This window comes from Daucus carota, chromosome 2 (genome assembly GCF_001625215.2).
Source record: "Daucus carota subsp. sativus chromosome 2, DH1 v3.0, whole genome shotgun sequence".
Lineage (NCBI taxonomy): Eukaryota > Viridiplantae > Streptophyta > Magnoliopsida > Apiales > Apiaceae > Daucus > Daucus carota.
In genome coordinates this window covers 15932513-15948015 of record NC_030382.2, presented here as the reverse complement: position 1 = coordinate 15948015, position 15503 = coordinate 15932513, and the positions used below count along the sequence as shown (strand labels likewise).

Here is a 15503-nt window from a genome sequence, read left to right as displayed (position 1 = left end):
AGAGCATAAATTATTTGAAGTCATTGATTCCATAGTGATGATTTAATGAATTTCTAGAATTCTAATTATGATTTTTCCTAATTTTAATATTATATCACCTCATTTTATGTTATTATTGCTATATACAAAGATATAAATATACATCATATTATCAAAAAATTATATACTATCATTATGTATTAATAATGCTACAAAAAATTATCACAATGCTAATAATCATATCCGAACCTAAGTTGGTGACTAAAAACAAATCCAAACCTAACATCAGTGACTAAAAGGAAAAAAAAATTAGTTGAGTGGCAAGTTTCTAAAAACATAATAAGTTCGGTGACAAAAAAATCTATTTTCCCTAATTCAATTCATATATACGGATATATAAATTCAAAGACAATCAAGCAAAAATCATACAACCCAAGACATACAAATCACTGGATTTCTGTATGAGAGGGTAATACTGTACGTGAATTGATACTTGATATAAGAAAAGGATAACAATAACCTAAAAAACATTATAAAAAGAGAGTGATAGTGAGATACAAATTGACATTCAAATAGAACTCTTACATATATCTTTCTGTCATTCCCTGCTATCATCAGCCAAGAAGAATCATATGTGAAACACATGGAATGTGCAAATGGCAGATTCGGAAGTTTCCTTTTTTCAATAGTCCATGCACTTTTTTGAGCTTCGATTTTATTTAGTTTTAAGAGACTAGGTTTCTTTTCATCTGAGTATGAAAAGAACACTCCTGAGTTAGACATGGAGCTACAAATGATTTTCTGAGAAGCCTTACTCTTGACCCTGACTACCATGTCTGTGGTTGCAATGCCGGCACAAGGGTCAGAACTCGTATCAGGATGAGAACCAGTTTTTGACTGGACGCAAAAAACATCTAACCACTTGGAGGCCTGAATCATAAGCAAAGGAGATTGATTGAAAACTGTATTCAGTACCAGTTGCATTGGTGGTCTCTGTGGCCTAAACCCTAAACCCTAAACCCTAAACTCATTTGCAGCATACGCAAAAAGCTTTGTGTCATCACCAGCTGAAATAAGCATGGGAACACCTATATGACCCCACTTGCGGAAACTAAAATCATGGGGCTTCTTTACGCGGTCTTTCTTCCTTTTCCTATATACCTTCTCATTCTTCGGAACACTATCACTCTTTTCCTTCTTTACCTTTTTACGGTCTTTCCTTTTCCTATATACCTTCTCATTCTTCGGAACACTATCACTCTTTTCCTTCTTTACCTTTTCATCAGGAAACGTATCTGCATTAGTCACTGACACATTTAAAAAGTATTCAAATGGATGACCAAAGGTCCAAAACCCAGAACACTTAATACAAAAACGTCACCTTCTCTACTTATGGGAACTGCAACTGTCAAGGCCCTCACATCGTGTGTATGTGCTCTCGAATAACCAACATATACCCACTTCTCAATTACTCTGACAGAAGACTTTTTATCAGTTGATCCAGATACATCTCTTGAGAGCTTATAGAGTATCACCTACAAAGACACAAAGACAAAACCAACTAGACATATAATTGCCATCCGTGAAAAAGACAACAAAGAGAATTTTGTATTCACAACTTGTTATCTCTCTTCAGCATATTAAAAAAGACAACTATGGTTAACACCACATATAAACTACATTCTCCGTGTAGACTATTTTGAGATCGCCTATCGAAAACAACCTTTATAATGAATGTAAAAATGTTAATAATCATAAGAAGTAAATCTTTGTTTAGCAGCGACATAGTGCCTTTGATTCACATAATCGCATTTAGTTACTCCATGGCTAACATATGAATCGTAACCGCGAAAAGGTTAAGAAATTTCACATTGCTATCTCATTTAATTAGTAATGAATATAGCCATCGAGTCTTATTTCTTTAGCTCAGTATAATTATGAAATTTAATGACTCAAATTTAATAAATCTTAATCCACCTTAGAGGGCTGGATATTTTTAAAAAAAAAAGGATTTCTAGGAGTATAACAGATGTCCATAAGAAAACATACGCAATCCCTTTAAAATTAACCTCTACAATTTATCACCCGCGTGTCCAGTCACCCTCTGAAAGATGTCCTCTATTATTACTGTTTGCTTGAGATAAAATGCACATTCAAAGACTCCATTGTGAGTCTTGAACAAACATCGCAAGTCCAATAAAAAGAAAAAAGACTCACATGCTTTACAGATAGACTTCATATTAAATACCAGCTGGGCGCGTTGAAATTCTAAATAGGATAAAGTAAGATATTGAGCTACAGTAAAAGTGTTAATCACTTAATCTATAATATTAGAGCAAAGGGTGGCTAAATGTCAATCTGTCGGAGTACATAATGCTACATAAAGTTTTACTGCATAAAATCTGTGTGCAGAAACCGAAAATCCACACCTGACCATCCGAGCCAGCATGAAAAGACCATATTATGACTTGGACCTGCAGACAGCGCATTCACATCACCCTTGTGACGCGAATGAGCCTGCAAAAGAGTTCCCATTTGACTGTCCCAGAACTGAACTCTACCATTGCTATCAGCACTGACAAGGGTACCACTCCTGAAACCAGACAATAATTATTGGTATCAGGAAACCAAGCAACAAATCACATCATAAACCAATGCCACAAAGAGAGATCATAGATACTCCTATGCAACTATTAGCTAAAAATAAAATGGGCAAGTTTACCTGAGGGAAAGCAATGACCATATGCAGAGTTCAGGTCCACTGCCTAATTCTCCAAGTCCGACAGTTATCCGAAAAACCTCACGAACTGTTTTAAAATCCCAGCATCTGATTAACCTGAAACTTCCATATTATCGTCAACGACTCGAGGCATACAACTTGGTGTCATCCAAATTAAGTAGAACTAGCAATTTGCAACACTAGTCTAGTGTAGAATTTAAAATTAAATGTTGCTCAAAAGATGAGAAGTTTCAGTATATAATAAACTCTACAGCAACATAGTAACAGGGCAGGTACATATGCCCTTTTGTCCAATAATTGCATACCCATCACTGCTTCCTGAGAAAATCTTATCTGCATCCTGACTCCAAGTCACACTCAAGGTGCGCCCTGCAAACCAGATACATAAATAAGAGGTCTTAACATGAGAAGGAAAAAATTGGCGACATGATTTTTGGAATGAAGGGCATTACAGTAGTAGTGACAAGTTATCTTACCACTGACTCTTGGCAATGACTTGTGGTAAATTAACTCATCAGAAACAGTGCAAATTCGCACACAGCCATCATCACACGCCATTGCTACATTTGCATCTTCAACAATAGATCCATCCGTTGTCACAACCGAATCAATGTCATTGTCACTCTCACTACAATCATCATCATCACTAGAATCAGAAATCATTTTAATATACTGAGGATGCTTCTTCTCATTACTATGCGGGTTTTTGTATGGGGCAGACGCCATTTGCCAGATTGACACACCAATAGATAGCACATTCTACGCATTGAAAAAAAATCAAAACTAATTGATTAAAATTCACACTGCAACCTGCAGGAACAAGATGCAACATCAATTGCAACCAAAAAAAAAATCCAGTACTCTTTCAGTTAAGTTGCATATTTGGTTGCAAACCGTAATTTTGCGATTTTTATAAAAAGATCGTAAAATTGCAAAAAAAAAATTGGAAAAAGTAGTACTTTTGTTCATTTCTCTTTATATTACTATAAATTTAAATTAAAGTGCTCCGGATTAATCACTGAAAAGTAACTCTAGTTACTAATTTGAGTCCCCATTTTCCGAACACTTAATAAAACACATGTCAAGTAGCTAGAGTTGTTCTCCAAAAACATAAATACATAAATAAATATGTGCATCCATCCAGCATATACACCAGGCAAATATAATACCTTCTCTGCCTCAACTCGAAAAGGTCCCACTCGGAAACTGAACCGTCAATACTAGAAGAAAACAAGCGTCCAAGAGAGTATCCATTCGAGTGACACCAAACAAGCGATGAAACTCTCGAATTAGGACTTCCGTAAATCGTCTACAAAAACACAAATTAAGCTCAAAAGCACATAAAATTGAGCTAAAAAAGAGTGTAGTAAGAGAATGCGGTACCAGCTGACAGTGCCAGCCTACGGCTCCAGGAGAGACGAGCCAAATCTCAAGCGAGCCGTCTTCATGACCGGCGGCCACTCTAGAATCATCAGGACTTGTAGCTAGGGCAACGATCGGAGATGGCTTGTAATCAATACTACTGCTCTTGTATTGCATCGGTGCCTTGTAATCAGGACTCTTGTATTGCACTCTCGCCTTACTCTTCATCGATAAATTAATCGCCTTACTCTTGTATTGCTGCGCCTGCGTGTGGTGTGTTTCCTTTATAATGAATGAATGAAAACCCTACCCTGAATATGAGTCATCGGTACAAGTACAACCGTTTTACGCGGCTAGTCATATACTGTACTTCCTCGCTTTTCAATAATAATAAAAAAAAATACGCTTTATTTAAATTTATATATTTTATTCAAAAAATTAGGGGAAAAAGGTATATATATATATAGAGTGAGGTTCCAGAGAAAACCCAAGTATGAATGATAAGTGGATTTTATATCCACTTGGAAGCCTTCGTTTCGACTTAAATTGATGATTTGGCCTCAAGAATTTGGTATGTTTGATGTGTTTTTGTGTTGATGTGTGTAAAACACCTAGATGGAAGGAGGATGGACTTTTCTAGGCTTATATGGTGGTTAGAGTTTAGAAAATAGAGTGCGAAAGTGTGCAAAGGAAGCAGAGCAAGATCTCAAGGCCTTGATGTGAAATCTCAAACGCCTTGACTCAAACAGAAGACTCTCAAGGCCTTTATGTGAAGTCTCAAGGCCTTGACTGAAACAGAAGACTCTCAAGGCCTTGATGTAAAATCTCAAGGCCTTAACTCAGACAGAAGATGCTCACGGGCGAACTCAAGGGCTTGACCTGGAATCTCAAGGCCTTGATGTAATAACCCGGAAAGAAGTTATTTTGATATTACATTTCAGAATGAGAGGAATGAAGCTTATATTTCAATTTATTCCAGTCCGATAAGTTAATAAAATGGTATGAGATATATCTATTTTACGGGGCAACGAGATAGTGAAAGATTTTTATTATTTGAATTATTATGTGAATGATTACTATGTGCGAGTAAATTGAAATTTGAGCACATTATGTGCATAAGGATATTACCTGGAAATTTTTTGAGATTTAATTATTAAATGCGGTATATGTTTATGTGCATTTTAGATTTAGATTCAAGTAAGCATTTTTGTGCAGTTTATCAAAATTATTATTTGGTTAATTTGATGACCTTTATGCAACTTATATGTGATAAGTGCGTAATTGACGTGTGCTGGTTGAATAGAATATTTATTTGGTAGTTAAAAATATGATTTTCTTAAATTTTAGAGACACTATATTATGGTAATTGAATTTCTAAAAAATACAGAAATGAACTCAAAAATCATTTTTACTGTTTTGTGATCAAGATAATTATTTTTAAGAATTTACAAAATTGTCCGAATAGTATTTTGACGAGAATTAGATTTTTAACTATTTTCTAAACACAATTAATTTTTAAATTGTGTATAAATTTCAATAGTGCTTTGTAAATCCTGAAAAATTTATTTAATTAGTTTTGTAATATTACGGGATTTATAAAAATATCTCAGTGAAATTTTGAAGATATTTTGTTACGAGTTGTTCCAGTAAGTCATATAAAAGCGGATTGATTGGTTAGTAAAAAGAGGCACATCCCCTTTATTTTACTCCACCGCCTATATATATAGGCAAACATCAGTCTCTCTCCCTCTCGTGAGTCTCTCTCATCGCTCTTAATTTCTACCGACTCTGTCTCTCACTCCAACAACAATTTTGTGCGGTTTTCCCCGATGGTCGCCGCCGTATGGCCGCTGCCGCGTTCATGTTCCACTTTCCGGCCACTGCCGAAATATCGCACAGCCACCACTGTCCACTTTTCCGGCAACCCGAACCATGCCCATCGTTGTGTGTCTTAATCTCAGTGGGTATGATTCAATTCAAATCCTTACAAATCGATTGGCCTAAATATTTGTTTTGATTTTAATATGAGATGCTGTATACATGTGTTATGTAGTTAAGTGGTTAGTTTTGAAACTCAAAATATTGTCCGGGTATTAAAGCTTTTAGTTTGAGATATGTGTTCATGTGTTGGGAGTGGTACTTGAAGAGTTGAGTAGCGGATTAAAGTTTTAAATCTATATGTATTCAAGTTAAATATCTAGACTACTGCAGGTCTGTTTTTGCAGTACAATCTTGGGCTCATAGAGTCGAGTTATATGCTTAATCTTTGTGTGGTTATGTGCTCCTCGAAGTCTAGTTTCTACTCTCGAAAGAATTAGATTAATTTAATAAACGAGCTACAAGATATGTATGTTTTAGCACGAGTTGAGCAGAAAATTCTGGGCAGGTGTGTCTTATTCTGGGTCCTGCTACCTTTGACTTGGTATTTATTCCTGAAATTTTTATTGAAGTTTGATATTGGGCTCTCGAATGTGCTGTTAAAGTTTTATACAAACAGGCCAATTTTTCAATTTATTAAAAATCTTAGCATGGGGCTGGTTTCACAGGACAGATTCATGTTCCTGACTTGCAGGCTCTGTTTTACTTCATTAAACATGGAATTTGCTTCTGAAATTTTTATAGTAGATTGGAGTAGTGTTTAGGAGTGTCTCCTAAAAATTTCATACAAAAACAATAAATTTTCAATTTATTAAAAATCATAAAGTGAGGGATGTTCAAATCATTGGCCTTAGTTTTCTTGCTTTGTTAGTGCATAGTATGAGTTTATATTTGGTTAATTGCATAAAATTGATAAATGGATTCTTGTGGTGGTGGTAGCTTGTTATTTGTATTAGCTTGATTTCATGTTTGAATATAGAGGGTTTCATGAGTTTTTACTTGATACATGTGGAAAGCCACATAAAGATTGATTCTTCGAAAGAATTGAGTTAATTGTTATATATGTGTTAATATGAATTAGAAACTTTAATTGGATCCTATTTTTGAACATATAAACGAGTAGTATGGTCACTTGAGTGTGATTGCATTTGAGATAAATTGGTATTAGTTTTTTTGTTGTGGATTGATGGTATTAGTTTAAAACAGGTGGATTGCTAGATAAACAGAGGAAGTGCTGTCAAATTTCTGGCATGACTATTAAATGATTATATGGTAGTTTATTGATTTCAGATTGGATTGGTTGGTTGTTGGATCGTATAGATAACAGGTGGATAGCTCGATAAATAGAGGAGATGTTGAAAATTTGTTAGCAATTAGGACATATTGTCAATATGTTAGTGGTTTGTATATAATCAGATATGAGATTATATACGAGATGAATTCAATAGTCATATATGTATAAGTATCAATGCATATGATTTATTTGATACGTGCTAATATGACTACTTGTTTAATTGTGTGACAATATGTGTATATATTATCAGTATACAGTGTGTGTATATATCCGATGGGTAGAAATAGAGTTCGATTCTATGATTTAGGTGGCGATTTGGATTATTCTTCGACTGAAGTATTATTATACTATCTTGTAGAACTGAGCTAGACGCGCGTATCGAGGACGTTAATAAGTAGTTGAATTACAAAGCAAGTCAAATCAGGAATGATCTGATAAGACGAAACTATGGCATAGACAATATCTTGTCAAATCTAAGCGAAAGGAATGACTGTACGGTACATAGTAATATCAGATGTCCGAGTTTGGAAATTAAGATAAGGCAAGTATTCATATCCCTCTTCAATATTTAAAGAGCCAGTTTCTTTATTTCTTGATCGGTCAGTCTCTTGTTTAGTTCATTTAATCCCTTGACAATTTAAAAAAGTTATTTATTCGATATTGTTCTTGAATTGATTTCACAACATAAGCCTAATCTTCTGTCCTTTTGCGTATATGACGTTGAAGCATGAAACTTGATTACTAATCAACATTATTGAATTCCCTTTGAACCTTATTTCAAGGTTTTGCCGTTATGTTTAAAGTTTTAACAAGCTGGTATTGAAATGTTTTAAATAATGAAAAGGGTAAGTTTTGAAAATAGAAAGGAATGGTGTGAATTGAGAAGTGGTTTTGGAAAAGAAATGAATATCTTTTGAAAGTATAAGTTTTGAGTAATAATGTTTCTAAATGTGATTGGATGCGTAAGAGGCCGAGTGATGCCGGTCCAGCGTAATTATAAGATGGCGTAAGAGGCTAGTATTACTAGTCCAGCGTAAAAGGCCAAAGAGTTGCCTAATTGGGTTCCCAATTGATGTCCAGAGGGACTTTATGTCCGCTATGGGGACTTTACGTGGCTGATCACCCGTATTGTCCAGAAATGTCGAGTAAAATCAAATCAGATTAATATTTTTATGAAAATGGTGTTCTGATGAAAGAATGTTTGAATATAATGAAATGTATTTGAAAGATTTTGTAAATGATATTTGGAGTTTTGAAAAGAATAATTTCTTATGTTCAATTTAAAGTGACCCTTATTGTTTAAGCAAATTTTAATTTAATTTGATTGCTCATTTGCGATGATTACTATTCATGTTGAGCTGTATATTCCAGGAATCTTGATATATTGTTATTCCTAAATTATTCAAAGATTGATTCCAATGCAATCACCTGATTAATTTCATTTATATATCCTGTGTTTCTCACATATATACTTGCTGAGCATTGTTGCTCACTCTTGCTATTTTCTTCTAACCATTTCAGCTAGGGCTAAGGATGGTTCGCATGTTTAGACTAAGCGTAAGAGTAAGGCTAGGCGAGCATCGCAAGTGATTAAGGTCAACTTGATAATCAGGAAGAAAATCCAGGATGAAGTGTTTGAGACTAGTGGTAATTGGTGTTGTCTAAATTTGATTAAGTTGTAAAAATAGATTGTTAAATTGGTTATTGGCTATCCTTTTTATCGAGGTTTAGCTGATAATATAGTTTAAGTTGTAATGAGATTTGATGGTTTGGGTTCTGATTTCAATACTATAGCCTGTATGCGATCCTGTTTTCAGGGGGTGAAATTGATTTTAATCTAAATCATTTTTAAAATATTCAGGTTTTGAAATACTTGTTTTTATCTTCTTCCAAAAATACAGGTTTTAAATTGTTTTTCTTTAAGTGGCACCAAATCCAGACCCCCGGATTTGAGGGATGTCACACTTGAGGTCTGACGGGATTTGATATTTTGTGGGTTTTCTAATTGGGCTCGAAACACTTTTCTACATCTTTTAATACACTTAAAAGAGCCCGTTCATATATATATAATATGATTACGAGGGTTTTGAGAGGAGCAACAAGTTGGAGAGCACGTGACGGTTACAAAGAGAAGACATAGTCTACATAGTTTTCTTTGTATTCTTCGAAGTAGGCGATACTTTTGGATACTTGTTCGGATTTGTTTTCTAAACCTTGATCTCGTTCTTTTATATTGTTTTAGACATATTCTTATCATGTTTACATTCGAACCCATGATGAAGAGTTGTTCGATTATGAACTAATCGTTGTCATGGGATTCTAACGGATTTATCTATGGATTTCAGTAGTTGATTTGCCTTGATTATTTGTGTGATGAATGTTGATTTCTTCGTATTGGTTGTGCTTATTCTACTTGGATGAGTAGCTAACATCTAAGTTGTGTGTTAATCTTTATTAAAGCGAAAGTGGATATATTGATTTAGAACTTGCCATGCGAACATAGGTTTATGTATTCGATATACATGATTGTGATGTGATTTTAACCATCTTGCATCGCCTATGTAATTTTGATTGATAACTTGTTCGTAAACCATTATGTTTTCAAATCTTATAGACATATAGGGTCTAAGCATAATTGGTGTCTGTTCGACTTCTATCTTAACTGTGGATTCGAAATAGTATGGAATACTGATGTGCTAGAAATAATACCTTTAAATCGCAAGCGCACGATCACCGTTTTAATATTCAAGATTCGTCCACAGAGATTATTAATTAATTACTCGCAAACCCTTAATTTTAATATAGGCGGAAAATAACAATATAATTTGTGAAAGTGGGTTTTCAAAATTCACTTTAAAACTTCCAAATTGAAGGATAAAATAAAATGATTAATTAAGACTTGGCACATTTCATTATTTAATTAATTAACACATGAAAACTAACTAGCACGACTTACAGAAGAATGCTGCAACTTATATAAGAATGAATATTAAAATCATTTTCTTACTCGACGAAATCAAATAACAAAACCACAGACTCAGCATTGAACTAAAACAAACAACCCAGCATTACAACTCGACAAAGCGACTCAAACTCACGGAAAGTCAAAAGACGACTCAGTCAAAACTAGACACTACAAAACTGGAATCAAAGCCGAGTCAAGAACCTCGGAACTCAGCAAACCGAAAAACTAGCCTCGACTCAGACTCGCGAATTAACCTACTGAAAACTAAACTCGAGCTAAAGAAGAACATTCAAAACGGAGCTCGGACCTAAAATACTAACCAACGACTCAGCATTCATCAAATAACAGCATAATAGACTCGCACAACTGGACATACAAACTCAAACCAAAACCCAGTAAAGAACCCAGCTGCTCAGAACTCGACTCAAGCAAAGACACTCGACTCAAAATGCAAAACGAAATCACTTAACATCAGGTGATAAAAAACAGCAGAAACAGAACTCAAATTCGCACGAAAACTAGAATAAACTCGAGCAACCAGCCATGACTCGGAAACAGAAAAACAGAAAACAGGGGCTCGAGATTCAGATTCAGCAGCTCGCAACTATGACCAACAAAACTCAGTACTCAAGCAACAAACTCGAAACTAATTGCAGCAACAGCTCAAAAATACAAAAGAAAACAGCTACTCGGACTCGAAAACCAATGCCCAAGACTCGACTCGCTGCAGGACTCGATATTCTAATCAATACGCACAGTTAAATGAAACAAATCAATCGACTCAGCGAAAACAATGAACTCAGTAGGGGCGACTCAGTGAAGCTCGGGGGCGTAGCATTCAAAGAAAAGTATTCGGCTGTTTTGATAAGAAAACAGGGGAGAGGGGTTGCTTTAAAACAAAACAAAACAGGGGAGCTATATGCTATGTGTTTTTAATTAAAAACAGGGAAAAGACTCGGATTCATGTAAAACAAGAAACAGAGCTATTGATTTGGGGTTTAATATTTGAACCCTAACACAAATTAATTTTGTGCTAGGATTTAATTAACTAGTTCAAGCAACTACAAGATCTATACTAATTAAAAATTATATGGTTTCTTCCTTTCCCAAAAGCTCTTAAGCATAGGGCGGTACTTGGAAAAATCATACCATTAGGAGAAAGCAAATTAAAGAGACACAGTATAAAACAAACTAAAATAAGATTTGCATTAAATTAAAAAGTGTTTACAAATGTAGTATGAAAATGAGAGAACAAAAGAAGATCTAGCACTATACTACCAACTAGGAAAAGACTAGGTTAAAAAGATGGTGATTACAAGTAAAGGGGTGGGGGTATTTATAACTAGAATTGTAGGGTTTAGGGGTAGGGTGGCTAAATCTAATCCATCCATTTGTGATGTGTGTTGGGTAGATCATAGCCCTCTATGTGTCCCCTTACTTGCCAACTCTCTTTGATTTTCTTCTTTTCTTTTCTTTTTCTTCCCTTTTTTTGCATTTTCTCTTCTTTCTTTATTTATCTACAATTTCCTGAAATAAAATAAATAAGCGATTAATACTACGAAAATAAACAAAAGATAGGCACTTAAATATGCAAAAATATGGACTAATCAAACTTCCCCATACCTATCTTTTACTCGTCCTCGAGTAAAAATCAAAAGAAAAGAAAATAAACTAAGAAGACTAGATGCGATTCCTAGGCTCCTTTTCGTAGGCGTGACGGGCGATTTTAGGTTCACCAACCCGTTAAACTTGTAGACGATCTCTACAAGAGGAGTTTTGTCTCCTAAGGGTTTACAGAAGATAAACCCATAAAATCTTCGAGACATTCTAGCAAGTGTCTACTCGACTCTACTCTAATTTTGCCGGTGTTAAGAAAAAGCGTTTTTAAGGAAAATACGACTAAAAGACTCTTTTACTAATAATCAAGATACAGTTGTCTCTAATCTACTTGAATCTACACAAAAATTTACTAGAAATCCAAGGAGTGTAAGTACTTTGAGGCCTTTGATGGATCCTAATAGTCTAATAACATTTTCTCTTTTTCAACCAATTTTGAACTGACCCAATCTCTATCGAAACAAATATCTAGCCAAACTTCACAAACTCTTATTCTTTTTTTTTTTGCATTGACTTTATTTTCCATTTTCTCAGGCAAACAATGTTACCCATGTAGCGAGCTTTGTGTCAGTGACTCCCAAACCAAACGGTCTTAGGGCACTATGTTTTAAAATCCCCCTACGGACTTAATTGCTCGAGTAACAAAGGCCAAAAAACGCGACTAGTCAATCTACTTTTGCCCATTTATCTAAAGATTTTCTCTATAAAGAACAATTGGGTATTGAAGTAGTTTATTCCTTTTCTTTTTCTATTTTTTTTTGCTATTTTTTATTCGCAAATGTTCGATTCGACATTGTTTCAACATGTGGGTTCTCTATCAGGAATCGAATAACATCACTAGACAATCTCTCCATCAAAGGTCTTGTGCAAATGTGTGTGCCATCTTGGAATTACGAGTACAAAAAAGGTCGATACAAGCTAAAACATCTCTATTTTTGGATTTTTCTAATTTTTCTAATTTTTAGGGTTTTTCTTTGTTTTCTTAGAATTACACTAAAGCCTTCCTCATACCAAAATCATGCATTGTCCTCAATGTATGCAAAAAAGAGAATTGAAATGAGAGAGTAAAGAGGAAACACTAACACGACCCACACACTCACACATTTCTTTCCCCATACCTGAATCTCATAAGGGAAGGTTCTAAAAAGGAACAAATCAGCCAATTCCTGAAGGAAAGATGGGAGGAAGCTTCGAGAAAGAGTCAAAATGTGTTCGAAAATTTTTAACCACAAAGACTTTCTCTAGTACGTGACCATCGTTTACCCCTATAGGACAATTATCACTAAAGTTCTCCATAAACCAACTTAATGCTTCTTTATTTTGTTTAAGCAAATTAGAGACAATGAAATTTGGATCATTGGATAAATCACTAGGAAGGATGTAAGAAACGACGTCATCCTTTCCTAAGGCGCTATGCGAATGATGGAACAATGAGTCAAATGTCGGTGATTCACCTACATGAATCTTAAAATCGGGCCTAGAATCAACACTAACCATCTCGGGTGGAGTTTCCCATTTTGAACAAATGTCGTTCAGTTCTCCTAACAACTCCTCCGAGGTCAATTCTTTCAAAGACTCATGATATTCTCTATTGTTCTTGTTGTTGACTTTGAAGTCCTCGTTGAGAAGAGACTCAATCTCACTATCCTCAAAGCTAGACCATGTGACAAGCTTGTTGACCACATTGACTCCTTGGTTGTTCATAAAGCTCATTGGGTTCTTTTCCTACATTGAAAATGTTTAAGTCTATGGTCATGTTTCCAAAAGTGAGCTTCATTGAACCATTCCTACAATTGATTAAGGCATTGGATGTAGCAAGAAAAGGTCGTCCTAAAATGATAGGAATTTGGTTCTTAGGATTCGGGACGGGTTGAGTCTCGAGAACAACGAAGTCAACGGGAAAGATAAAATCACCGATTTTGATCAACACGTCCTCAATAACTCCCTTTGGCATTTTAATAGATCGATCGTCAAGTTGAAGGGTCATATTGGTGGTCTTGAGATCCCCTAAACCTAGGGCTTGGTAGACCGAGAAAGGAAGAAGATTCACACTCGCTCCTAAATCAAGTAACGCCTTATCCACAAAAGTATTGCCTATGACACAAGAAATTGTAGGACAACCGGGGTCCTTATATTTCATGGGAATTTGATTCGAGAGAATCGGGCTTACTTGCGAGGTCAAAAAGGCTTTCTTTGGAACATGAGTGGTTCTCTTATGGGTACACAAATCTTTTAGACACTTGGCATAAGAAGGAACTTGTTGAATGGCATCTAAAAGAGGAATGTTTATCTTGACTTGTTTAAAAACCTCTAGAATTTGTTCCATTTGGGCCGATTGTTTAGGAGGAATGAGTCTTTGCGGGTAAGGAACCCTTGGCTTGTAAACTTCTTCGTTGGGCTTTTAAGAAATGGGCCCAGGACTAGGTTCACTCATAGACTCACGGATTCTAGAGCATTTGGGCTTATCATGATTAGTGCTAGACAAAGAAGGATTTGTTTTGGGAATCGACTCATCATTTTCATTAACGTTCTCACCAACTTTGTTATCCACTTGGTTTCCCGACCTTAGAGAAATAATTGCATTAACATTCTCGTGAGGTTTTGATTGAGAGGAAACTTAGGATTGACCTCGGGTTGACTCGGCAACTTGTTCTTCTCTCGCTCACACAATGCGCTAGCTAATTCACTCAATTGGGCCTCTAACTTAGACACGGCTTGCACGTTAGAATGCAAGATTTGCCTATCTTGGGTTAGGGTTGTCATGAAAGTTTGTTGGGATTGGGTCAAATTAGTTTGCGATTTCACTAAGGCTTCCAAACTCTTTTCCAAAGAATTAAGACGTTTATCCGAATCATTAAAACCAGGAGGATTCAACGGTGTTTGAATTGGGTTAGGAAATGAATTCAGACTTTGGGTTGAGCAAGAGTTTGGGTTGGGCCTTTGAAAATTTGTTTGAGGAGTTTGAAAAGAAGTTGGGTCTTGATTTTGAACAATTTGACCTTGGGTCCATGAGAAATTTGGGTGATTTCTCCAACCCGGATTGTAAGTAGGTGCAAACGCATCATTCCTAGAATTTTGGAACATCGCATTTACTTGTTCAAGTTCGTGCGAAGGTTGGGTTCCGGGATTTGGAAAATTGTAATTGGGGGACATGGACATTTGTGCGGGAGATTTACTAGTTTCTAAAGCTTCAAGTCTCCTAGTTAGGGTGGCTAGTTTGGCATCGGTTGCCACATTATTTCCTATCGAATGCAAGCCCCTAGCGCTAGATGACTGAATTGACTTTTTGGGCTCCCTAGTTGACTCCCACATCATAGTCTTTTCCGCTAAATCCTCGAAAAATTCCCACCCTTGGTCCTCATCTTTTTCCATGAATTTACCTTGGCACATAGAATCTAATAACGCGGTGGTTTGACTATCTAAGGCCTCGTAAACTATCTTGCAAAGTCTCCATTTTTCTATTCCGTGGTGGGGGCATTGTGAGAGAAGATTTTTAAAACGGTCAAAGAAAATCCAAAAAGACTCATTTTCCTTTTGATGGAATTGATTTATTTCATTTGTAATTCGAGTAGTCTTATGGTTTGGAAAATACTTTTTAAGAAACACCACAATGAACCCCTCCCACGTGGAAATAGAATTAACGGGAAGACTATATAACCATTTTTTCG

General features: G+C 35.6%; 1 protein-coding gene and 1 long non-coding RNA gene across 3 annotated transcripts; one reads left to right on the top strand and one right to left on the bottom strand.

Annotated features, from left to right (window-relative positions):
• Positions 1-498: 498 nt before the first annotated feature.
• On the bottom strand, positions 499-4399 carry LOC108192532 (WD repeat-containing protein PCN-like). Of its 2 annotated transcripts, none has more exons than XM_064086527.1 (8): positions 4103-4399; positions 3889-4028; positions 3196-3347; positions 3025-3088; positions 2720-2815; positions 2409-2572; positions 1361-1514; positions 499-1274 (listed from the first exon to the last, which is right to left on the bottom strand). In XM_064086527.1, exons 1-7 carry the CDS (start codon positions 4307-4309, stop codon positions 1501-1503), a joined length of 837 nt encoding a protein of 278 aa, XP_063942597.1. In that variant the 5' UTR covers positions 4310-4399; the 3' UTR covers positions 499-1274; positions 1361-1500. The 2 variants fall into 2 exon arrangements, with proteins under 2 accessions (XP_063942597.1, XP_017228801.2); XM_017373312.2 differs by having other exon boundaries at positions 2702-2815; positions 4103-4391.
• Positions 4400-5783: 1384 nt separating this feature from the next.
• LOC135150279 (uncharacterized) lies at positions 5784-9079 on the top strand. Its single transcript, XR_010288628.1, has 2 exons — positions 5784-6045; positions 8775-9079. It is a non-coding gene; the product is annotated as an uncharacterized LOC135150279 (long non-coding RNA).
• The last annotated feature ends 6424 nt before the right edge of the window (positions 9080-15503 follow it).

Coding starts and splice junctions, on each gene's coding strand:
- LOC108192532 (XM_017373312.2), bottom strand. CDS start 4,309: ATGAAGAGTAAGGCGAGAGTGCAATACAAGAGTCCTGATTACAAGGCA. Junction 3,348..3,888: donor TTCGAGTTGAGGCAGAGAAG/GTATTATATTTG, acceptor TGATGATTGTAG/TGAGAGTGACAATGACATTG. Junction 2,816..3,024: donor TTCTCAGGAAGCAGTGATGG/GTATGCAATTAT, acceptor TGGAAGTTTCAG/GTTAATCAGATGCTGGGATT.